General features: G+C 52.6%; 2 protein-coding genes across 3 annotated transcripts in view; one reads left to right on the forward strand and one right to left on the reverse strand.

The window, feature by feature from the left end:
- Positions 1 to 4,780, forward strand: part of Szrd1 (SUZ RNA binding domain containing 1) — a 31,018-nt gene extending 26,238 nt beyond the window's left edge. The window contains exons 3-4 of one of the 2 annotated variants that reach the window (XM_048350323.1): positions 606 to 857; positions 1,855 to 4,780. In XM_048350323.1, the coding sequence (XP_048206280.1) occupies positions 606 to 857; positions 1,855 to 1,957 (355 nt within the window). In that variant the 3' untranslated portion in view covers positions 1,958 to 4,780. Of the gene's footprint in view, positions 1 to 602; positions 858 to 1,854 lie in introns of both variants that reach the window. The other variant, XM_048350322.1, reaches the window with a different exon arrangement.
- A 305-nt stretch (positions 4,781 to 5,085) lies between these two features.
- Positions 5,086 to 14,548, reverse strand: Spata21 (spermatogenesis associated 21). The gene is made up of 8 exons (XM_048350324.1): positions 14,005 to 14,548; positions 13,538 to 13,623; positions 11,735 to 11,872; positions 10,438 to 10,509; positions 10,207 to 10,324; positions 6,971 to 7,146; positions 5,871 to 6,048; positions 5,086 to 5,416 (listed from the first exon to the last, which is right to left on the reverse strand). The coding sequence occupies exons 1-8, from the start codon at positions 14,430 to 14,432 to the stop codon at positions 5,359 to 5,361; spliced, it is 1,254 nt and encodes a 417-aa protein (XP_048206281.1). The 5' UTR covers positions 14,433 to 14,548; the 3' UTR covers positions 5,086 to 5,358.
- Positions 14,549 to 25,179: the final 10,631 nt, after the last annotated feature.

Here is a 25,179-nt window from a genome sequence, read left to right on the forward strand (position 1 = left end):
CCAGCCTTGGACGACTTTTTTTTTGAGGCAAAAGAAAAGCACTGTTTCTAGGGTCAGCCTTCACTCCCCCAGCCCCGCCGCTGTCCAGCATACCCAGAGCCATGCCAGGAGCCCTTTTGAAGCGGTGAATTCATTGTCTGCTGTAGCTTGTCTCTGGGAAACACAGGGCATTCACCAAAAGGCACAGGCAGTTTGGTAAAGCCTGCTTGATACCAGGCAGAGATGGTGTAGCAGACTCCTGTGTAGTGTTTGGCTTGAGTGCATGCGGTGGAAGGCCTGGCTGAGGCCCTGCCTCTCACACTCTGGTCTGTGTAGGGAAGTTACTGGATTTGGACATGGAATGTTTGTCTGTGATGCATGTGGGGAGGAAGTCCCAGGACTCGGGGATGAGCTGGCCCTGCCAGGGGTTAGGTCTGTGGGGCAGTTTCTATGTGCTGCAGAACGGATAGCGAGGCTTCTTTATGGAGGATGACCTGTGAGGAGTGGTTATTTGGGTGTCTGGTCAGAGGCCAGATGAATTAGTTAGTAGGGAAGGAGACAGCGAAGAGGGTGGTATGGGATGTGGAGGTAGGATTTGTAAAGCTGTGTTTGCTCTTTGTCAGCAGGAAATCCAAGTCTCCTCCCAAAGTGCCCATTGTGATTCAGGACGATAGCCTTCCCACGGGGCCCCCTCCACAGATCCGCATCCTCAAGAGGCCCACCAGCAACGGCGTGGTCAGCAGCCCCAACTCCACCAGCAGGCCTGCCCTTCCAGTCAAGTCCTTAGCACAGAGGGAGGCTGAGTACGCCGAGGCACGGAAGCGGATCCTGGGCAGCGCCAGCCCTGAGGAGGAGCAGGAGAAGCCCATCCTTGACAGGTAAGTACAGCAGTGGCTGTTCATCTTCCAGATGGGAGAAAGAGAAGCACCTGCCAGACTCGGCCTGCTGGGGTTGGCTCTGCTTGCTCCATGTATACTGCAGTGGCTGGGGTTTGCTGGCTGGCTGCCTGCCCAGTCTACAGCCACCTGGGGCAGTGCTATGGCAAAGGTGAAAGGTATGGGCTTTGAGTCACATTTGCCATTTGTTAGGTTAGGACGACTTCACTGAAGCCTGAGACTGGCATCTTGGGAATACCGAGTGGTATGAATCATTGAGCAAGTGTGGTAGGGTAGCACGTCTGCCTGATACCAGTGTCCTGGGAAGTGCTGCTGTGTTATCTGGTGTCCCTAGGAGCCCACTGGGATGGGGTTTTTGGTGAATTTTCTAACTCCTTATTTTCCTATGCTGGGGTTTTGCTGGAGGCTGCATCATGTCAGTTTGTTGCTTCTTGGTAAAGCAGTGTTTGTTAAATTGTGCTCCAAACTTGGAATGGTTTCTTTGGCTTGGTGTGCCTTCCTTGTTCTAAATTTTCTTCTCAGAGTGGAGTCTATTTCCTTTAGTCTTCTCTAGGAATAGGGTTCAGTCAGTAGCCACATGGTTTGGAACGAAGCAGGAGGCAGAATGGAGGGTTATAGGTGTTCTGAGCTTGGGGCTGGGGTCTGCCCAGCCCGGCACTGGAGACTGCATCAAGTGGCTCTCTGGAGAGCCAAGGCCCAGAACAAGATGGGCCCCGAGCATACTCTGCCTACAGACTGAGTAATGGCAAGCCAAATGTGGGGAGGATACTATAGTTGCTAGAGGCGAACATGGGGAACCCGAGTTACCAGCCACCTGCCAATTTGGAGATGCCTGGAGTCTGTTTGCCACAGATGCAGGCTTATGCAGCTAGAGCTAGCTGGCAGCCACTGTGGTGTCCACAGGCAGGGTGGATTTTTTTGATTTGGGGGTATCTCTTCTTCTGTCTTTCTACAGATTATCTTCTGTTCTTTTCCTCAGGCCAACCAGGATCTCCCAACCTGAAGACAGCAGGCAGCCCAGTAATGTGATCAGACAGCCTTTGGGTCCTGATGGGTCACAAGGCTTTAAACAGCGAAGATAAATGCAGGCAAGAAAGGATGCCGCCATTGCCACCATCACCGCCTCCTGGGTCTTCTGCCATGGGTCACACTGTCGTGGCAGACAGCTGGACTTGAGCAGAGGGAACGACCTAACTTACTTGCACTGTGATCCCCCTTGCTCCGCCCACTGTGACCTTGAACCCCATGCACTGTGACTTCCTTCTCCCCCCTTCCCACTGTGATTGGCATGTCGACAAGGGCTGTCCCAAGTCAATGGAAGGGGAAAGGGTGGAAGCTAGGGGAGGGTTGGGGGGACCCACCAGGGACTCAGAGTAGAGAGTCAGACAGTGCCACTTGGCCACTTGGGGCAAAGCCAGTGCCAGCAATAACAGTTTATCATGCTCATTAATTTGGGATCTCAAAACACAAATGAGAACTCCTGCCCACCCACCCCCAAGTGCGTGTCTTCATCGCTTTAAAAAGTAAGTTCCATTTGAAAATTCCTTTCCTTTTTATTTTTCTTCCTATTTTTGTTTGTTTTTACAAATACCTGATTTGCAGGAAAAAGTGCATGAGGGGTTTTAGCAGTTTAATGAATTTTTAATTGAGAAGGGTAGTTTGATAGTCTACTTTAAAAATGTTTCTGGAAAATTTGCTAGAAACATTAACCCAATAGGATTTTGGTGAGCTTAGCTTCTGTACTCCTACTGCTGCCCAGAAAAGGGGCGGGGCTGAGTAGCCCCAGGATAGATGAGCACCCCATGCCTATACTCCCTCCTCCAGCTAAGCCCTGGGTGGCTTGGCCCTGCCTGGGAAGAGACTAGCTCTCCAGGCTCTGAGCTCCGGCCCCCTTTCTGCCTAGTATTTTGGGAGATGGGGAAAGTGATCAACTTCCCCTCCCCCAGTCCCTCAGGGTGGCCCCCTACCAGCTAGACCTGCTACTTGTCAGGAAGGAGAGGACTCTGGGAGTGAGACAGCACTCCTGGGCTGAGAAGCAAGAGGTGTGAGGTTGTTCAGTATTTGCCATCAACATAAGACCAGGAGAAAGTCTGGCTCTAAGACTAGTGTGACAGAGGATAAAGCTGTCCAGCCAGGCTGGAACTCTTGAGATCTTGTGGTGCTCCATCTGTTGATGGCTCCAACTTGGTAACTAAACCTGATGACGTCCTATGTGAAATCAGTCCCATGAGTACCATGAGTCAGAATAAAGTTGCACTGCAAAGATGGATGGCCAACTAGTTCTGCAGAGGAGGCCTAGGCTGCCCTCCTCCCTTTTTCCAGAGCTTGGGCCTGGAATGAGGGCAGTGTCTCCTGTCTATGGAACCTGTTTGTTTGGCATTTGGGGAAGACAGCTGCCCAGGGCATTTGTGTGTGGACAGCCTGGCTCTTCGCAGGCACTCTGGTCTCTTCCAAAGGCACTATGCCACCCAGACAGACTCTCCACTCGACCTGCAGACGTGTTTCGGAATGGCTGGTGTGGTTTTGGATTGGGGCAGCTGATATGGCCAGGTTTTGCAGGTTCAGTCTGCCTTGGGTTCACCTGGCTACCAGCCTTGCCCTGTGGTAGACAGGGTCCTGTGGTGTCCCTTGACATCTTCCCCTTAGGAGGAATTGAGTCACAGCACAGCCCCAGAACTGTGAAACCAGGAATTGCCTGTGAGTGTGCTAGAATGAGCCTCCATCTGTAAGAGGAGCCATCACCCTCGGGAGTGGCTGCTAGCTCAGAGTCCACTGCCCTGACCGAGTAGTCACCCTCCCTGCAGCAATAGTGGTTTCTGACCGCGGTGGAGACATGTGCAGAGGTGGCCCAGGTCACGGAAGGCCAGAGGATGATGGCTCAGCTTGTGGAGCCACCTGGGCCTGCTTCACGCCCCTGGTGGGAGCCCAGTGCGGGCCGGCAGGCTGGCGGGTGTCTGCATTGAGAACGTGCAGGGACGGCGCCTACCTCCCTCAGCCAAAGATAGGGCTTTGCCCACAGTGTGCCTGTCCCCACCGACCAGCCGCCATGCCTTTGGCTTCCTAGACAGAGAGGTGGCAGGCACAATGAGAGAAAGGGAAAACAGGAAACCGTTGTGTTGGGGGAGGTGGGAGAGGAAATGGAGAACGGTTTGGGTTTTGTATGTGTGTGGGGTTTTTTTGGGTTTTTTTGGTAGTTGTCTGTAACTTTCCTTAAGTGCTTTTTTTTTTCTTTTTTTTTTTTTTTTTAAAGCAAGTTGCAGGCTTTGGCTTGGAAATCCCCAGGGGGCAAGGGGCAGGAACCTGAGGCTGCTGCCCCATTATCTGCCTTCATGGTACTGTCCCTTCCTCCAGCTCCTCTGGACCCCATGAGCCAGGCCTCCACCCTTCCAGCTAACCATTTCCCATGAGCCACTACTCTGATGTCAGCCTATAACCAAAGGAGCTGGGGGTCCGGGCCTGGTGACCAGCCCTTCTCAGCCCCCTCACTCAGGGTGCTCCCCACCTGCAGGCAGGAGGCAACACCCTATCTGCTGCCATCAGCCCCTTCCAGAGCCCACCTGCCCCTCCCTGCCCTGCCCTGCCCTGCCATACCCTGCTCTACCCCATCTGGGGTCGCTGTGCTCAGGGAGGGGCCGGCAGGGCTACACCCAGCCTCCCTGGTAAGCAGAGACCTGAGAAATCTTCGGGTCCTGTTGCTGGTTGTATGACTCTGGGGTGCACCTGGGCCCCTTGGTGTCTGAACCAATGGGGGTAGGTGGGAGGGCTGCACCCCTGGCAGTCCTGCTCTGCTGTTGTAGTGGGCAACTGCCCCCACCCCCACCCCGCCGCCCTGCCCCGCGGGCTCCTGAGTCGGCAGATTAAGCATTTTATAAATTGTATTTTAAATACATGTTTTAAACTTGTCAGATCCTTGTCCTTATTTCCATTTCTGGCTTTCCGCCTCTTGCTATAGCTGCTCGTTGAACCCTGAGGAGCAGCAGTAGCTCCTTAAATCCTGGGAGAAAAATGAGTAGATGGGCAGGGAATGGCTGGGTGATGTGTGGGTTGGAAGACAAGTGCTTGTGGGAAGGGGGACCTTTGGTCCCTGGGCTCTGTTGAGAAGACTGGCTGAAGTGTACCCCACACTCCAATCCGCACTTGCAAGCCTTTCCCTTTCAGAGGCCAGGGGCATCACGTCTTGGGTACTAGGCTTATACATACCTTTGTGGGGCACATGCTGACCTGAGGAGGGACCCAGCTTTGCTTTGAGAGTGCACACAGATTTTGTTCCAAAAGCCAGGTGCACAGGAACCCCAACCCTAGGTAGGTCACTAAAGCCAGTGCCCTTAGGGACTGAGGCCTTCCTTGGCACCAGGCATAGAGACTTGAGGTTCTTGGTGTTTATTGGCTTACCAGGCCATAAAAGCAAATTCCAGCAGCAGGCCCTGTCTGATAACCCAGCTGTCTCAGGCCTCGAACTGACCGGGGTGAAGACCCGCAAGGGTCAGAGGGTTCGGGCTGGCACAGAGCTGAGCCACTTTCTGCTGTCAGAGCTGTGTTCCCTGCAGAGAAGGGTGGGAGTCACTGGGTCCTTTTCTCAGCCCCAGTGGGCCATGGGCTCTCCTTGTACAACCTGGGCAAGCCCTCCTCCGGGAGTGAAAGGGAATTCAGAAAGGGGACACTCCTCTTCCCAGTTGCTAAAGCCTGGTGCTCAATAATACAGACCTGGGCTTGGCAGAGGAGGTAAGCTCTCTGTGTATGAAGGAAGAGCCAACACCAGCCTGAAACATGGTAGGTGTCAAGCACTGAGTTCTGGGCCCAGGAATGCTTAAATAGTCTGGCTTCAGTGAAACAGACCCTGGTACACAGGCCCTTCGCACAGGTTAGTTTCTTCCCCTTGATCCTTTCTCCCATTTTCCCCAGCCTGGTATCTTATAAGGATGGATTCCTCAGGTGATAGGCCAGGGGCCTCATGAGGAAGAAGCTAGACAGGCCTATGGGGCCCTCAGCACCTACCTGCTTCCTTGGGGTCCCGACTGGAATAAGAAGCTACGGAGGTCAGGGCCTAGGCTGGTGGGGACACACTGGCCCAGCATGAAGTGGTTGCCCAGCTTCCGACGGACCATCTTCTTGTCCATTCGAGGGCAGAGCGGGATGCAGGGAACCTGGGCATAGGGGCTCTGCAGGTTAGCAGCTGGTGGTAGGAGACAGGAAAAGGAATGCTTCAAAACATAGCTACCTTTGGGAGTCTGGAGAGCCAGCTCTGTCAACATAATGATCTGGATTGACAGTGGTTGGTGGTGGTACCTGCCTTGCAAAGTGGATGATGAGGATTTAGGGGGTGATTTGTGCAAAGCACTTGGATGAATACAGCTTAAAAAGATGTTTCAATCCAGGTACCAGTGGCTCATTCCTGTAATCCCAGCTACCCAGGAGGCTGAGATACGAGGATCGAGTTTGGAAGCCAACCTGGGTAGACAGTGCGATTAACCATCTCCACTTAAACACGCGTGGAGGTGTGGCTCCAGTGGGTAGAGTGTGAGATACGAGAGAGGGGGCCTGGAATTCAAGCCTTGGTACCAACATCAAAGAAAATCTGTATGAAGGATCCTGGCCAAGTCTGTTGGGCACACTTGAGAAAGACTGCAACAGTCCTAGCTTATCATTTGGCCCACAGCAGGAACCTAATCAGTGGTACCTGGGTAAGAGTCTTGCCCAGTAGAATATGCAGACCCCCCTTTCCAGCACACAGGCTAGGGGGAAGTGGGCAGCAGGTTCAGACTTCTCATTTTGTTTTTGAGGTGTGGGGTAGTATGTGATTATAGAACAGGCACGTGTGCAAAGGCCCAGCACTGCGGCCGACTCAAATGGGTTCTCTTTCCATAGCTGCTCTTGTTTTTTTGTTTTTGATTTTGAGACCAGCCTTCGCTAAGCTCTAAGGCAAGAGGAAAAGAGCCCAGTGAGGAGGCCTGTAGTCAGGGATACATATCCGATCGTGGTTATGAGCTCATTTAGTAAAAGCTATGTCTTAAGTAGGACTGGCTGTGTGGGGACTCAGGGAAAGCAGGCCAGGGGGGCAGGTGCTGCTCTCCCAGCCCCGCCCACGGGGTCCTCACCATAGTTCTGCTGCTTTAGCCGGCTCAGGATCCTGAGCACCCTTCGTTCCGGGACTTCAAAGCTGTCTGCCTGTTGGGGATTGTACAAAATCTTCTTCTTCGACCGGAGCCGACCTGTGGCTGACTCCATCTCTCGAGCTTTGCAGGTGCCTTCCTGCAGCTTCTTCTTGTAGTAGCTGGGGAAGCAGTGTCCACCAACTCAAACCAGCTGTGCCTACATTCACCCCCTCTTCCTGATCCCTTGGTCTGAACCCCTGCCTAGCAGTGGCAGGATCACAAGACCTGAAGTCTCCGCTGTGTCCTGTTCTCCCCATCATGTGACCTCTCTGGGCCACAGGAGTTCCCTGGGTGGTAAGATGGGGGTGAAATGGTGCCCATCAAGCACTTGGCACCATCCACACACACGTAGTCACTGAACTTTTCGTTTGTTTGTTTTCTATGCTGGTTCTGGGGCTTGAACTCAGGGCTTGGGCACTGTCCCTGAGTTTCTTTTGCTCAAGTGTAGCACTCTTGGGCTGGGAATATGGCCTAGTGATAGAGTGCCTCGCATACATGAAGCCCTGGGTTCGATTCCTCAGCACCACATATATAGAAAAAGCCAGATGTGGTGCTGTGGCTCTAGTGGTAGAGTGCTAGCCTTGAGTAGAAAGAAGCCAGGGACAGTGCTAAGGCCCTGAGTTCAAGCCCTAGGACTGGCAAAAAAAGTGGGGGGGGGGGCGCGTAGTGCTCTTCCACAGCTCCACTTCCAGACACTTCCACGCACTTTTACTGTGATTAATTGGAGATACGATCATGTAAGAGTCTTATGGACTTTTTTGTTCAGGCTGGCTTTGAACCGCAGTCCTTAGATCTCAGCTGAGTAGCTAGGGTTACAGGTGTGAGTCATTGGCGCCCACTGAACTTCTTAGATGAGCAACTGTTTTCTAAATCAGCCATGTAGCCAACTTCTGGCTCACCCTTCCAGATTTCAACGTGAGGACCATCTACAGAAGGTCTACCTTCTGCTCCTATAAACAGATCTGCCTGCTAGACACCGGGTGCTGGCCCGACAGCCTGTGCTTGACCATCAGATCCCACAACCCACTTTATGTCCTTTTCTCATTACCACCTGCCATCCACCCTCCCCCATGAGCCTGTCTCACATTTACCCAGCAAACACTCGGTGCTGTTCACTGCTGCCTAGGGAAAAATGGGAGGAGCTGCCACATAGGCATCATGATCTCAACCCTACCCAACCACCTTGGCAACCATTTCTTCAAGGTTCCACCACCTTTGCTCAGTTCATCCACAGGGCCTACCTAGGATCTTGCCACAGGTTGACACTGGTACCCGGGGAATTCAACATTAATGGGCCACCCTTAGTCATAGAAGGGGATGGCCAGGGTAGGGTGTAAGGCTTTTTCCTTTCTTCCCAATCTTCCCAAGCCACCGCTCAATGTTCCTCAGAAGATCCTGGAAGCCCATGACTCAGCAACCCATCATCACCTTGTCTCCTTCACCACTGACATCCTTCATCCTCCTGCTCTCTGCAGCCCTCCCCACACCAACCACCTGGACACAGACCCAATGGGAGAGCCACACAGTAAACAAAACCCACATCAGGACTGACCATGCCGCACCCAAATGGACAAAACCACCATGTCAGGGCTGACAGCTTGTGGGAACTGGAAGAATCTTAGAAGAATTACAAATGACCAGAACTGATCCAGCATGAAGTAGAAACCTGAGTAGTCAAGGAATAAAATAAGTAGAATCAATCATCTTAACCCCCTCCCCCCCCAGGGGGGGGCTCTGATTAACTGGTCACAGGCTCATCCTCTTTGGTCTGAATGCTTGCCAAGGGGATATTTGAAGGAGGGACCTTTGAGAGGATCCACCCTCATACCTAGTTGGTGCCTACTGGAAAACAGATCCTTACTATATCTGCTTTATTCCTGAGAAGGAAGACACAAGGGAATCCTTTGATCTCCAACTGCTGTCTACCTAGGGCTAGTTGCCCATGTGGCATAGCGAAAGGCTAGGGCTTGGGCTCAAGGCAGCTAGAGGGGGCTGGAATGCAGGTGTTGGGATCAGATAGGAGGGAGCTATGCCCTTTTATGAACCTAAGTCTTAGCCGGGCACTGGTGGCTCATGTCTCATCCTAGCTACTCAAGATGCTGAGTTCTGAGGATCACATTTTGAAGCCACCTGGGGCAGAAAAGTCTGTAGGACTATCTCCAATTAATCATGAAAAAGCCAGAAGTGGTGCTATGACTCAAGTGATAGAGTGCTGCTAGCCTTGAGCAAAAGGAGCTCAAAGATAGCAGCCAGGCCCAGAGTTTAAGCCCCAGGACTAGCAAAAAAAAAAAAAAAAATGTAAATATTGAGATCAGAAAGTTTAACAAAATTCTGGAGAGCAACTCTTGCTCATATGTTCCAAGAGGCTAGACCATTTGCTGGAAATTGAACATAGCCTCATGTCTAACTGCAGAACAAATAAAGGTCTTTTTTTTTTTTTTTGCCAGTCCTGGGGCTTGAACTTAGGGCCTGAGCACTGTTCCTGGCTTCTTTTTGCTCAAGGCTAGCACTCTACCACTTGAGCCACAGCGCCACTTTCGGCTTTTTCTATATATGTGGGGCTGAGGAATTGAACCCAGGGTTTCATGTATACGAGGCGATCACTTTACCACTAGGCCACATTCCCAGCTTGTGATAGTCATGTTGCATAACAGTGTGTTTAGTGGTGCAAATGATAAATGATGTACAGTGGTGCGCACACACAACTGCTGGAGTTGCTGAACTAGGAGGGTGTGTTATGGGCTGCACACTGCCGTCATTTCCACGTGGAGAGAGCCTCCCTGTACTTCCAGACACACAGAAATGGACACATGGAGAGATAAAGCCTTCGTCTCCTGGATTCAGCCATTCCTAAAACTCAGACTGGAGTTTCTTTCATTTGCAACTAAGTCCAGTCAAGTTTTCTGCTGTCAAAACATTAGACAGCAGGCTGGGAATGTGGCTTAGTGGTAGAGTGCTTGCCCAGCGTGCAAACCCCTGGGTTCAATTCCTCAGCACCACATACACAGAGAAAGCCAGAAGTGGTGCTGTGGTGCAAATGGTAGAGTACTAGCCTTGAGTACAGAGAGACTCGGGGACAGTGCCCAGGCCTTGGGGTCAAGCCCCAGGACTAGCAATGAAAGATAGATACCACTATTGTGCCATCACCCTCCATGCCCAACGCACCAGTCTCAACTCACTTCGTGATCTCCTCCAAGGCTGTCTCCGGTAGGGCCAACATCTCCACCAGCAGAGACAGGATCTCAAAGAGCAGCGTGTGAGGGTTCGGGGGTGCTGTGTCCATTGGGGCCTGGTGTTCTGGTACATGGGATGGTGGTCACTGTTACCATTGGAGGGCCCCTGGATGCCCTACCCATCAGCCTCCAGATCACTCCTTCAGCTCTGAGTGCCTTGGGCTTGTCCCTGCTCACCCACGGAGCAGAAGAAGCGCTTGGTATCTGTCATCACAGCCAAGAAGTCTTTGAAGTCCACATGACCATCTCCTGAGGGGGCCAGAGGGGTAACAGGGTGGCCAGGGGCCTTCCAGAGCAACCCTGACCATGCACTCGCCTTCACTCATTGGGTGTGATAGTAAAAGTAATGCAGGTTCCATGCAGAAAATAGGGAAAGGAGAAAGAAAACTCAAATCTGAGTTAAAAGCTACAGGACCCAAGCTCTGGAGCCATGGGTCTGGGATCCAGTCCCAGGTCTATCATTTCTTGTCCATGTGGCCTTGACCAAAGTCTTTTAACCCTAGAAGCTTTATGACCACATCTCACAGGAAGCAAAGGGCTTGGCGCCAGTGGCTCACGCCTGCAGTCCTAGCTACTCAGGAGGCTGAGATCTGAGGATCATGGTTCAAAGCCAGCAAGGCAAGAAAGTCCATGAGACTCTATCTCCAGTTAACCGCCAGAAACCAGGAAGTGGTTCTGTGGCTGAAAGTGGTAGAGCTCTAGCCTTGAGCACAAAGAGGCTTAGGGACAGCACCCAGGCCCAGAGTTCAAGCCCCATGACTGATTTTTTTAAAAAAGGGAAGTAAAGGCTGGGGGCTCACACCTGTAATCCTAGCTACTCAGAAGGCTGAGATCTGAGGATCAAGGTTCAAAGCCAGCCCTGGCAAGGAAGTCTGTGAGACTCATCTCCAGTTAATCACCAAAAAGTCAGAAGTGGAGCTGTGGCTCAAGTGGTAGAGTGCTAGCCTTGAACAAAAATATTTAGGGGACAATCAATAAGAAAAATAAGAAAAAAAATACTTAGGGGATGACTAAGTGCTGGTAGCTGCTGTCTCCAGGCAGTATGTTGCCTTGATTGTCTTCTGGTTGTTGCTGCTATTGTTGACTGTGGGGCTTGAACTCAAGGCCTGGGCGCTGTCCCTGAGCTTTTTTTTTTTTTCTCAAGGCTAGTGCTGTACTACTTTGAGCCACTGCACCACTTCCAGTTTTCTGCTTTTCCACCACTCGGGAGGCTGAAATCTGAGGACCGTGGTTCAAAGCCAGCCCAAGAAGAAAAGTCCTTGTGAGATCCTTATCTCCAAACTAACCACTAAATAAACAGAAGTAGAGCTGTGGTTCTAAGTGGTAGAGTGCTAGCCTTAAGCAAAAGAGCTCAGCAGCAGCATCCAGGCCTTGAGTTCAAGCCCTATGACTGACAAAAACAACAAGATGCATAAACCCCCTGCATCCAGGCAGACCCAACCCGGGGCTCCAAGTGAAGCCCCTCCCCTCTTACCGTTGACATCAGCACTCATCAGGGCATCCTCCACCTGGGCCTGGGTCAGGGTGAAGCCCATAAGGAACAGGATGTGCTTCAGGCTCTCGGCATCCACCTCATCCGGGCCATCGAAAATGTCGAAGTAGCTGCGGAAGGCTGAGGGGGAGGCAGGCTTACCCCAGGCATAGGTGGGCCTTGCTGTCCCTATCCATCCCACCCCACAGCTCATTAAAAGAGCAAAAGCGGGGCTGGGGATATAGCCTAGTGGCAAGAGTGCCTGCCTCATATACACGAGGCCCTAGGTTCGATTCCCCAGCACCACATATACAGAAAATGGCCAGAAGCGGCGCTGTGGCTCAAGTGGCAGAGTGCTAGCCTTGAGCGGGAAGAAGCCAGGGACAGTGCTCAGGCCCTGAGTCCAAGGCCCAGGACTGGCCAAAAAAAAAAAAAAAAAAAAAGAATTGGTGAAAAGAGCAAAAGCACACTCAGTAATCACACACCTGTAATCCTAGCTACATAGGAGGCTGGGATCTGAGGACCATGGTTCAAAGCCAGCCTGGGCAGGAAAGACCATGAGAATCTTACCTCCAATTTTAAAAAAAAGCCAGAAGTGGAGGAGCTGTGGCACAAATGGGAGAGTACTAACCTTGAGCATAAAAGCTCAGGGACAGCACCCAGTTCCTGAGTTCAAGCCCCAGGAGCAACATGTGCGTGCACACACACACACACACCACCACCACCACCACCACCACCAAAACCAGAAAAGCCACAGTGCCTAGGGATGAGAGCAGTCATCTCCTTTCTTGCCAGGCAAAGACTGGTGAACCTCAGAGATGGAAACGCCGTACCTCCATGGCAACACGGCAGGCATATTATTTGTGAGCAGCTCAAGGAGGCAGAGCTGTACTTGGAAAACACATCTTTTTTTGGCCAGTCCTAGGCCATGAACTCAGGGCCTGAGCACTATCCCTGGCTTCTTTTTTGCTCAAGGCTAGCACTCTGCCACTTGAGCCACAGCGCCACTTCTGGCCATTTTCTGTGTATGTGGTGCTGAGGAATCGAACCCAGAGCCTCATGTATATGAGGCAAGCACTCTTGCTACTAGGCCATATTCCCAGCCCCGGAAAAAACATCTTGACCCTTACCCCCAAATGGCAAGGGAGGCAGGGTCCCACTGGATAGCCTAGGCTGACCTTGAACTCTAGATCTTCCTGCCTCAGCCTCCTGAGCACTGGGATTACAGGTTTGTATCGCCATGTCCAGTGGCCTAGGGGATTTAACGCTAAATGCAGCAGAGTTTAAAGGATGTTACAGCAGCCTATTGAATGCATTCAGGAAGGCCGAGGAGGGCCCACTCTAGTCAGGAGAGTTCCAAAGTTTGGAGAGGAGTGCAAGATGGGCAAATGCACATCCTAGGGCCCGGGCAGCGTGGTGAGGAGCTCGCTACACAATGTCCCACCCAGGGACCCTAGAGAGGAGAGGACACCGCACCTCACCCAGGATGGAGGTTCAGGACTTCTTAACATTGGGGTGAGTGGTAAGAAGATGGGAGCCTGCCCAGGGCCGGCTATAAGCAGAGGTACTGTTTGGGACCAGGGGGCCCTGTGCCCTGTCTTCCCTACAGGTTGTCCCCAGAGAGGATGCACACAGGAGCATGGAGAGTGGAGGCAGAAGAGCCCTCAGAGCCCGCAGCTCTGCCCCCTTGAGGTGGCTCTGGAGACCACGGAACACCCCTAGTTCAAGGATCCAGTGGGAACCGCCTTGAGGCGGTGTGTGGTCCCCCTGCTCTATGTCCAGGCTGGGTGCAGCCGCCCTGCCCACCTTCCTCTTGCTTGGTGGTGAGCTGCTCCTCAAACTGCTCCTCCCAGTTCTGATACCACCGAAGGCCACGCTCTTCCATCTCCTGCCTGCAGAGGGTGACCAGGCCCAGGGCAGCAGACCAGGGCACCGTGGAGCCAGCCCCTGCTCCGCCCAGAGCCGCCCCTGGGCCATGGGGGGAAGGCAGGACAGAAGAGAGTCATGGGACAGGGGAGTGGTCCTAAGGCCCTGGGGAGGCTGGGGGACCCACAGGAGGCAGGAGGCAGAGATCTAGGGGAGAGGAAAGAAGAGGAGGGGAAAGGAAGGGAAGAAAGCGGATCCTGAAAGCTGGCCACAGTAGAGAAGACAAGTGTGAGCAGGAGTCAGGGGAGGAGCAGGCAAGGACAAGGACAGGCAAGACTATGAAGGGGACAAGGGACCAGCCTCTGGGGCAAGGCTGAGTATAGCAGCCTTGGCCCCGGGGTTCCTACCATGCTTTGGGGTAGTTCTTCTCGTTGTTGTGGGGCACGAGGTCTGGCCATCTCCAGCCTAGCTCGGGGTTGGGAGTCAGCAGGACTGGGCCAGGCTCTGACATGGAAGTTGTGGCTGACCCAGAGGTGGAGGCTGGGACTGGTAGCTGGGTCCAGGATGGGATGGTAGCAGAGGCCAAGATGGAAGGCTGATGTAGGGTCGGGGGTGAGTCTGGGGCTGAGTTGCTGAGAGGAACTGATGTGGACATGGGCATCAGAGTCCTGGAGGACCTCCGGGCCTTCGAGGTCTTCCGGTGGGTGGCCTCCTCCGCTTCCACCTCTAACAGGCACTTCATGAACCCCTGGAACAGGGTCCCCTCCGCCACCTCCGATTCCTGCAGCGGCTTCTGCACGTGGCCCAGTGCCTTCTTCTTGCCAAGGTCCCTCATCTCCTGGGGACAGGGGAGGGCTTGTGGGAGGCCCCCCCAGCCTCCACACTGACTCACAAAGCTTCTCTGAACCCCATGGGAAGTTGTGCCCCAAAGCCACTAGGCCCCCACCCCAGGGCCTTTGCTCATTCCTGACCTGCAGCCTCCCCACTGTAACCTGAGACCTTGAGCCTGTTCTCTCTCTCTCTTTGCCTGAGGCTTGGACTCAGGGCCTGAGCACTGTCCCTGGCTTCTCTAGCACTCTATCACTTGAGCCGCAGCACCACTTCCATTTTTTTCTATATATGTGGTGCTGGGGAATCAAACCCAGGGCTTCATGTATACAAGGCAAGCACTTTACCACTAGGCCATATTCCCAGCCCGGAGCCTGTTCTCTGAATCTCTAGTTCCCAAAGTATCTTCGCTTTCTCCATTAGCAGCCCGGAGCCTGTTCTCTGAATCTCTAGTTCCCAAAGTATCTTTGCTTTCTCCATTAGCAGCATGTCAATATACTATTATTTTTGTGCGGGTATTGGGGCTTAAACTCAAGGCCTGGGTGCTGTCCTTTGGCTTTTATATTCAGGGGTAGTAGCATTCTTCTACTTGAACTACAGCTCCACTTCTGGATTTGTGCTGGTTAATTGGAGGTCTCAGACTTTCTTGCCCAGGCTGGCTTCGAACTGTGATCCTCAGATCTCAGCCCCCTGAGTAGCTAGGATTATAGGTGTGAGCCACCAGCACCAGCAGGAGATTTTTCCATAGCAGTCTTGCTAATGGAGTCAGGATAGAGCTTTCTGAGTTCCTCTTCTTCCAGCCCACCTGTCTACCAGGCAGCCTTGTAACAAGTCCCATTGGTACCACCTCCAAAGTCCTGTGTGTTTTCTTCCACACCTGCCCCCACCCCTGACCCCAGTCACACACTGTCCCTCCGCCAGTGTCTGCCCCCCAAGCCAAGCCCAGTACCCAGGCAGCCACTGCCGTCACATGACTCCAGCCCAAAACATGTTCAGCTCTTGGCATCACCACCCTGGCATGGAGAGTGGGCACGATCTGCCCCCACCAGGCTTCTGAATTCACCCCCCATGCCCTCCCCCCACCTTCCTCACTGTGCCCTTCCTGCTGGGCTTGGCTTTGGACAAGCTCCTTTCTTCCAGGGCCCTCTCCTCCTCTCCCCTTTTCTCCTCTCACCCCTTCCTTCTCTGCCCTTCTCCTTTTCCATCTGCACAGAACTGGGCAGGACTGGGAAGAGGAGAAAATTCCCAGGCAAAGGTCGTTGCTCATTTTCCATCTGACTTCTATCAGCCCAGGCAGGTGCTTGCGACGATCCCTGCCCGCCCATTTATTCACCATCCTGTCCATGTTGGGTTCCTACTATGTGCTGGACATTGTTTTAGGCACAGAGCATGCAGCAGTGCTGAACACTCAGTGTTGGTGAGTAACATAGGGTGCATATATCACAGAACAACATTCTAGAACCTAGATTAACGTATTGTGTTCCCGATAATAAATAGGCTGATGAATGTAATCGTGCCAGATAACGCTACTCAGTCCTACAACAAAACAGGATGCGAGAGTGCTGCTGACAGGCTATTTTGGGGGGTCGCCACTGCTAAGAAACCAATATCTAAGCTGAAACCTAACTGACTTTCTAGTCAGCCATGAGGTTATCTATGGATTTCAGGCACAGGGATAGCTTATGCAAAGGTCCTGAGGTTGAAATAAGAGTAGCATAACCAAGGGATAGACTTCTCACCAAAGCTAGACATAGAGCCTTGTGGCTTTTGGTCTTTAAGCAGATGAAGCCAGGATCGGGGTGATGAGGCAGGGAAGGCCGGGAAGGGGTGGAAGCAGGATTTACTTTGTAGGCAGTGCTACGTAGGCCTTCCTGATATGTCAAATGATAGGGATGACGGAGGGGGGTGCGGAATCAGAAGTGGCTGGCTTGCTGAGATGAGGAAGATGAGACCAGCTGGCTCATTCAGTATGAAGAGAAAACTGCCCTCTACAGAACTGAGCCAGGCAGCTGAGATCTGAGAATCACAGTTCAAGGCCAGCTCAGGCAGGAAAGTCCACACGACTCCTATGTACAATGAACCAGCCTTGAGCAGAACAGCTGAGGAACAGCACCAAGGCCCCGAGTTCAAGTCCCAGTACCAGGGAAAGGAAGGAAGGAAGGAAGGGAAGGAGGGAGGGAGGGAGGGAGGGAGGGAGGAAGAGGGAAGGGGTAGTGTAAGGCGGGCTGGCAGGTGTTCAGGGAAGTGCTGGCTAAGGGCAAATGGAAGAATTCATGCTGGCATTGAACCACAAGTGTGTTCTCACAGATGTGTGCAAGCACATATGTCATGCTGTCACACCAGGCTCATACCGCGCTTGTGCCCCCCTTTGATGCTCGGCACCATCCTATTTCTGTCTCTGATTCCCTGTCACCCCACACCGTTCCCCAGTCCCATCCCCTACTGGTCCTACTTACAGTCAGAAGAGGCTCTGGAGCGGGCCAGGTCTCCGCAGCCTTGCCTCTGGGGAGGGGAGGAGACCCCAGGGGAGGGGCTCAGCTCAAGGTTGCCCCTTGTGCCCCCCCTCCTAAGCCCCCCAGGGTGCTCCGCCTCCCTCCCCAACCATCCTCTCATGTTCTCATGCACACAAGCTACCGAGCAAGTTCTGGTATTAGGAAGCTAGTGCTGACGAGGAAACTGAGGCCCAGAAGTTGAAGATTTGTGCGAAGTTTCTACAGCAGGCCACGGGGCAGCGGGGACTAGAGCTCACCCCGCCTGTGCCGTGGCCTCAGAGCCCTGTTGAGAGGATGGGAATGGGGGGGGGGGGCTGCGGTGTGACTCACCCTTCCTTGTGTGCTTGAGTTCCTGGCGTGGGTGGCGAGGAGGGACTGGCTGGGGCCTCCTCCGCAGCTGCCACGGGCGTGGAGGGCATTGCTTTCTGAGAGCTGTCCTCACCTCCCCCTGGGCTGGCCTGTGGCAGACACTCCCATGAGATGCCTCTCTCCCTGGGGGCATTGTCACCCAGTTCCCAGGGGAGCCTGGATAGCCATGCTGGGACCAGCAGTTATGCACTAAGTCCCATCCCTGCTGGCGTCACTCCCCCCCCAGGGAGCATGAAGGGGACCCCAAGAAAGCAAGAAATAAACACCATTCTTTGGGTTGGAGGCCTAGCATTCTCCAAGCCTTGAGTTCAATTCCTGGTACTGCTGGTATAATGCTCCATGAACTCCTTAGTAGGGAGATGGTACCCACATTTCTACATGTATAACAAAACTACTGGTCATGGTGGTATGTTAGAATAATCAGGACAAGACAGAGAGGGAGGGGCACAGTGCAGCTTGGCGGTAGAGCGCCTGATCAGGATGTGCGAAGCCCTGGGTTTGATTCACACGAAAGTAGAGAGAGCAACGCTAGACGTGGATTCACATACGTGCAGTCAAGCTGATTTGTGACAAGAACTTGGAGAAAGGGTCATCTTCAAGAAATGGTGGGGGAATAATTGGATAGCCACATTAACAGAAAGAAAGAAAAGAGGAGCACCAGTGGCTCACTGTAATCCTAGCTACTCGAGGCTGTGCCATGAGATGAGGATTGGGCTTTGAAGTCATACGGGGCAGACAGATCCAAAAGATTCTTATCTCCCATTAACCCAGCAAAAAGCTAGCTGACTCAAGTGGTACAGCTAAGCAGTACTCTCCCCCCGCCCCTCATCTAAGGAAAATCTTAGGCAAGCCAGTCACTGGTGGTTCACACCTGTAATCTTAGCTAGTCAGGATGCTGAAGTTTGAAGATCGCGGTTCAAAGCCAGCCCAGGCAAGAAAGTCCAGGAGATTTTTTTTTTCTTAGCCCGTCCTGGGGCTTGAACTCAGGGCCTGAGCACTGGCCCTGGCTTCTTTTTGCTCAAGGCTAGCACTCTACCTCTTGAGCCACAGCGCCACTTCCCGCTTTTTCTGTTGATGTGGTGCTGAGGAATCGAACCCAGGGCTTCATGCGTGCTAGGCAAGCACTCTACCACTGAGCCACATCCCCAGCCCCCGTGAGATTCTTATCTCCAATAAATTGAGAAAAAGCTGAAAGTGGCACTGTGGCATTTCATGCCTTCCTTTTTTTTGGGGGGGGGGGGGGAGGGGGGAGTCGTGTTACCTGGCTGCTCTCAGGCCCTGGGTTCTTCCATGTCTCTAGCTGGTCCTTGGTGTCTGTCCCCAGCTGCTGCAGGGCTCCGGGGTGGCCTACCTGCAGTCCTCCAGGCCCTTCCTGGGCAGCCCAAGATGACTGCTTCCTGCAAGGGAAAATCCACAAGGGCCTTAGCTCCCAGCCAGAAGCACTGGTCTCTGAGCCAATACTTCTGGATGGATCCCAGAGCACTTACTGTCTAGGAGAATGAATGAAGGCCTGGCAAAAAGTCCCCCAGCCACAAAGATTTTGACATCACTGATGAAGGGGATAAAGACTTTACTTGTTTTTTTTTCTCCCAGACCAGGAATTTGAGACTCGACCTCTTTTTTTTTGCTCATTGGCTGTAGAGCTCTACCAGCAGAGCCAGGCCTCTAGCCCCAAGGATTTAACTTTTGAAAGCATGCTTTATTGTTTTGCAAAGCAAAGAAAAACGATTGGAAAAAATTGGGATCCAGAAAGACTGAGAGACTTGAACCCAGGTCAAGTCTCTGAGCCCCTAAGGACAGCAGCCCAGGATTTGAATGTGTGTGGGCCTCCCCCATCTCCCTTTCTGGAGCTCTCTGAGCTGCTGCTTATGCAAATGCAAATTAACTGCTGTCTTCAAACAACTGTGTTGTTTTCTTTTTTCTGGAAACTTTATGCTCTCATTATTTTTAAGTAGTTGTTCTGTTGTGGCAGAGCTGGGCAGCACAGATCAAGACCACTTATTAGAGAGGATAGAGTTCATTGCCGGCCACCATACCAGACTAGTGCCAGAAAGAAGTTCTGATCCCGAGGAAGGGGAAGCCCTGGTTCTCCCCCCACCGCCCCCGTAAGAGTCTCACAGTTTCCTGCCTAGGCTGGCTTTGAACTGTGATCCTCAGACCTCAGCCTCCTGAGTAGCTAGGATTACAGGTGTGAACCACCGGTGCCTGGCTAGCCCTGGGTTTTATTTTTGGCTTTTACTTATTTATTTATTTATTTTTGGCCAGTCCTGGGCCTTGGACTCAGAGCCTGAGCACTGTCCCTGGCTTCTTTTTGCTCCAGGCTAGCACTCTGCCACTTGAGCCACAGCACCACTTCCAGTTTTTTCTATATATGTGGTGCTGAGGATTCGAACTCAGGGCTTCATGTATACGAGGCGAGCACTTTACCACTAGGCCATATTCCCAGCCCAGCCCTGAGTTTTATGCAAGCTGGTTGCATGCACACACACACACACACACACACACACACACACACACACACACACACAAGGTCATTCATCAGAAAGGCAGAAGTCAGGTGGAGATGACATCAACTTCAAGCCAGGTGTGCAATTTCAAGAATCACCTTGTGGGCTTTCTGTTATCAATCCAGATAGCCCCCCCCCCACCCCACCCCACCCCCCCCCCCCCGGTCAGCCATAAACCCACATTCCGGTGGACAGCTCACCTAACCACATTCCAGCAAAATGGCCTTTACCTGGATCATAGTTACTAGGGTGAGGCAACTAGGTCTACTTCAGTACAGAGGGGTTACCATTCCACGCAGCAGTCTGTAAATACAATGCATCCTGATCCTTGTCGCCCCTTTTATATATGTGGTGCTGAGGAATTGAACCCAGGGCTTCATGTATAGGAGGCAAGCACTCTTGCCACTAGGCCATATTCCCAGCCTGTCACCCCTTTTACCATGCACTGTTTACATAGTTTCATGGTCTATGTGATTTCATCATTTAAGATTATAGCCTAAGCCAAGTGCCAGTGGATCACACCTGTAATCCAAGCGACTGGGGAGGCTAAGATTTGAGGATCTGAGTTTTGAAGCCATCCCAGGCAGGAAATTCTGGGAGATTTTTAACTCCAATTCACCACTAAAATCCCGAAAGAGGAGCTGTGGCTCAAGTGGAAGAGTGCTAGCCTTGAGCAAAAAAGTTCATGGACACCACCCAGGATCTGAGTTCTAGCCCCAGGCACAAGGGGGGAAAAAAGTTAGCACAAACCAACTGGAGTGCGGTTGGTGCTAGGAAAGGAAGGTACAGGTTGCTGTGGTTGGCCAGATCGGCCTTGTCTGAAGTTCCCCGTTATCTTTCTCTCATCTGGACCCCTTCTCTGGGAGTTCTGCCCCACCCCAAAAAAACCTCACCCCAATCTTGCTGGGGGCTTCTGCTCCTGGGTCCCGAGTTCTCTAAGCCTCTTGTCCGATGCTTCTGTATGTCCAGGCCTCCACTCTGGCCCCCAGGGAGATGGAGACTGCTTGGAGCTGCTCCTCTGTGCAGCATGTGGAAGCATCTAGAACAGAGACATCCACAGGGTTGGTGCAGGTCCTGAACACCCATGCTGGAGCAACAGCAACAACTCCACTCCTCCCTGGGTATCTTCCCCCACCCCCACCCCCTGACCTTGGGGACTCCCTAACTGGAGAAGGTACTGGAAAGAGGGGCAGAAGGGCAGAGAGATAAGTCCTTTGGACTTTGACATCCAGCCTGAAGCTATCACTGAGCTTTGCAGGCTCTGGCACTGAGAAGGCTGAACAAAATACAGTCTAAAATAATCATGAGCAACTCCATTTTTTCTAAGAATCAGTTAAGAATCAGGTAAAGTTAGAATGCCTTGGCTTGCCATGTGTTTCACTGCTTTGCTTAGTAACTGTGTTTCTCATGCTTTGTTAACCCGACCTAAGATTGACTAACTCAGCGACAGGAAGGGAGTGTACTGGAATGTGATCAGTGTTCTTCGAAAATGCGGTCAGCCAGGTTAAAAAGACCCATTCCCAGCAGCTGTGTGACTTAAGACCCCAGCCTCCCCTTGCCCCAAAATGCAGGGATGCAGAAACTCTAGAAAGTATGTCAACAACCCCCTGGGCGGTGGAACTTTCCCAACAACCCCTAACAGATGGCAGGAAACACACAAAATTCCAGATGTCCCCTCAAGTTAAGAATGTTAATAACAACTCAGGCAACACCCTTGTGACCCAGGTTACTTTGAAACCCACAAGCTAGCCAGTCACCTTTAGTTGCTATGCTGTTTTGTTTTTTTTTTAATTTACCGCTGTGAAATACGAATTGCTGTGTGTTGCTGTAAAAACCCTATAGAAACCCTGTTGACTGAGGAGTCGGGCTCTCGATTCTGACCCGCTGCGTCGGTTGACGGTCGTGAGCCCAGGCTCGAGCTTGCAATAAAGACTCTCATGTGCTTACAGTGGAATCGGCAATTTGGTGGTATTTCGGGGACTCCAAAATCTGGGCATAACAGTTGGTTCCTTGACCAGGAATTGCCCAAGGCCCCCCAAGACCCCCGAACCGGAGAGTCCAACGCCAATCAGTGAGTTCTTTTTGTTTGTCTGTCTCAATTTGTACTTTCAATTTGTAATCTTGGTACTTGTAAGAGTTGACATTGGCCTTAGCGGATGCGCAGGTGGCTTATCAACTGGGGGTTCTGGGAGATGTTCCAGATCCTCATTTGTGCTTTGTGAAGGGCCGCAGCAGTGTGAGAGACCGGCGTTCCACTCTCAATTCTGTCTAGACACTTGATTTTGATGTTTTGTGTAAAGTCGGTGTGAGAGGCCGACGTTCCATTTTCAGTTCTTGCCTCCGGAGAAATTCTGCCGACGTTCCATTTTCAGTTCTTGCCTCCGGAGAAATTCTGTTTTGTTTTTTTTATGAGCTCTGTCCCGTCTGTATCAGAGTTGGAGTCTGGCAGCCTTCTGCCAGAGTTCTTACAAGGATTTTTACTGCAATTGCATCTCCAACCCGCGCCGGTGCCGTTTGTTCCGTGTTGTTGTGTGTGTGTGTGTGTGTGTGTGTGTGTGTGTGTTCCTGTTTGTGACTGGTGGGGATGAAATTTAAGTGTGGAAATTAAGAGACAGAAACGAATCAAATTCTGTCGTGCAGAATGGCCAGCCTTTGAGGTCGGGTGGCCGGCAGCAGGAACCTTTGATCTCGCCACCATCCACGTGGTAAAAAGTTTGGTTTTCTTTTCAAAGAGAAACGGCCACCCAGACCAAATTCCGTACATTCTGGTTTGGGAAGATCTGGTTGAAACTCCCCCTTGTTGGTCAAAGCCCTTTTTGCCGCCTCAAGGACAGTCGCCACAGAAGATCCTTGCAGTCCGGGGCTGCCCCGCCAAGTCGGGACGAAACGAACGGGAAATTCCAGCCTGGGCGCCTCTCTACCCCATCTTGCAGGGTGGTGTTGCTGAAGAGTTAATTTTCCCCCCACCCTACCAGGCACCTCCACCAGCAAGAGGGGCAGAGAGGCCAGTCCTCCGCCACGGCCTGACCATGGCGGGGTAGTGGCCGTGGAAGGTCCTGCCCCAGGAACCCGGGGGGGAGGAGCACAAGGAGTGGCTCCTCAGGGGCCTGCTGGCTGTACCGTCCTCCCCTTGCGTGCGGCGGGACCCCCCACCCCCCCCACCCCCAGGACACTGGTAACCAGCTTAGGCACTATTGGCCGTTCACCACTAGTGACCTGTATACCTGGAGAGCTCAGAATGCTCCGTTTTCAGATAACCCTAAAGATCTTACTAGCCTTCTAGACACCGTCCTGTTCACCCACCAGCCCACCTGGGATGAGTGTCAGCAGCTTCTCCAGGTCCTCTTTACTCCGGAGGAGCGTGAGAGGATCCAGATGGAGGCCCGGAAATTGGTGCCGGGAGACAATGGGCAGCCAACTGTGCAGCCGGACACCATCAATGCTGCTTTCCCCCTCACGCGTCCAGCCTGGGACTTTAAGATGGCGGGAGGTAAGGAGAGGCTCCGGGTCTATCGCCAGACTCTAATGGTGGGTCCCAAAGCGGCTGCTCGAAAGCCCACTCATCTGGCCAAGGTAGGAGATGTACAGCAAGGTAAGGATGAGAGTCCAGCTGCATTTCTGGAAAGGGTGATGCAGGCGTTTCGCCAGTGTACACCAATGGACCCCGAGGCGCCCGAGACTAAGGCGGCTGTGGTCATGGCATTTGTGAGCCAAGCAGCGCTGGACATTAAAAGAAAGTTGCAGGGCTGGGAATATGGCCTAGTGGCAAGAGTGCCTGCCTCGGATACACGAGGCCCTAGGTTCGATTCCCCAGCACCACATATACAGAAAACGGCCAGAAGCGGCGCTGTGGCTCAAGTGGCAGAGTGCTAGCCTTGAGCGGGAAGAAGCCAGGGACAGTGCTCAGGCCCTGAGTCCAAGGCCCAGGACTGGCAAAAAAAACAAAAAAGAAAGTTGCAGGGCTGGGAATATGGCCTAGTGGCAAGAGTGCTTGCCTCCTACACATCAAGCCCTGAGTTCAATTCCCAAGCACCACATATATAGAAAACGGCCAGAGGTGGCGCTGTGGCTCAGGTGGTAAGAGTGCTAGCCTTGAGCAAAAAGAAGCCAGGGACAGTGCTCAGGCCCTGAGTTCAAGGCCCAGGACTGGCAAAAAAAAAAAAAAGTTGCAGAACGTAGAGAGACTTGGAGAGAAGAGTGTGCAGAATTTGATAGAAGTAGCCGAGAGGGTGTGCAGCAATAGAGACACTCAGGAAGAGAGGGAGCTGAGAGTGAGGACTGAAGAAAGAAGAGCTAGAGCAGCAGAGGGCACGAGACAGACCCGAGACATGGCAAGGATTCTCTTGGGGGCTACAGCTGGCACCCTAGATGAGAGAAGGCACCAATTGCGGGACCTGACTCAGGACTCAGATAAGGGCTGGGACCCGAGGAGACGGGAACGTCCCAGGTTACGGAAAGATCAGTGTGCCTATTGTAAAGAAGTGGGACACTGGGCCAAAAATTGCCCTAAGAATCCAAAAAGAAGAGGCTATGACCCAAGGCGTGACTCCCACCGCATGCTAGGCGTGCTAATCACGGAAACGGGACCTCAGTGATGAGGGGAGACGGGGTTCGGTCCCCCTCCCTGCACCCAGGGTAACCCTCAAAGTGGAGGGGACGCCAGTTAACTTCTTGGTGGATACTGGGGCTCAACGTTCAGTCTTACATAAGTCCCAGGGAAAATTTGGAAAAACCTCATGGGTGCAGGGAGCAACCGGGATGAGCCAATACCCATGGACTACCCGAAGAACAGTGGGCCTCGGCGTGGGCTGGGTATCCCATTCATTCATGGTCATCCCAGAATGCCCGTACCCCTGGCTGGGGCGGGACTTACTAACCAAAGTAGGGGCCCAAATTCATTTCCACCCAACTGGGACATCTATTCTGGACCAAAGAGGGCGCCCTATTCACGTTCTTTTAGTTTAAATGATGAATACCGGCTGCACTAACAACCATCGCCACCAGGGGCCAACATAGACTATTGGCTACACGCATTTCCTGAAGCATGGGCAGAGACTGGAGGGATGGGACTGGCAAAGCACAGGCCGGCCATATACATAAGAGTCAAAATCTGGGGCGGACCCATGAGAGTCTGACAGTATCCCATAACTCCCCACATCAGGAGCCTATTGGAGCTAGGGATATTGAGGCCCCGCCAGTCAGCCTGGAATACTCCATTGCTGCCAGTCCGCAAGCCACACTCCAATGACTATAGGCCGGTCTAAGACCTGAGAGAAGTTAAGAGGGTGATGGGCATACATCAGACTGTCCCTAATCCCTACACCCTCCTGAGTTCCTTGCCTCCAGACCGACAATGGTATACAGTTCTGGACTTGAAGGACACTTG

This window comes from Perognathus longimembris, chromosome 7 (genome assembly GCF_023159225.1).
Source record: "Perognathus longimembris pacificus isolate PPM17 chromosome 7, ASM2315922v1, whole genome shotgun sequence".
Taxonomy (NCBI): Eukaryota; Metazoa; Chordata; class Mammalia; order Rodentia; family Heteromyidae; genus Perognathus; species Perognathus longimembris.

Bases quoted from the DNA above. Each gene is read 5' to 3' on its own strand.
- Spata21 (XM_048350324.1), bottom strand. From the start codon at position 14,432: ATGAGGGACCTTGGCAAGAAGAAGGCACTGGGCCACGTGCAGAAGCCG. The intron at 7,147-10,206 runs GTGAGTTGAGAC...CTGCTTCCCCAG, and splicing joins GCCTTGGAGGAGATCACGAA to CTACTACAAGAAGAAGCTGC. The intron at 6,049-6,970 runs GTGAGGACCCCG...TCCTACCACCAG, and splicing joins GCTAAAGCAGCAGAACTATG to CTGCTAACCTGCAGAGCCCC.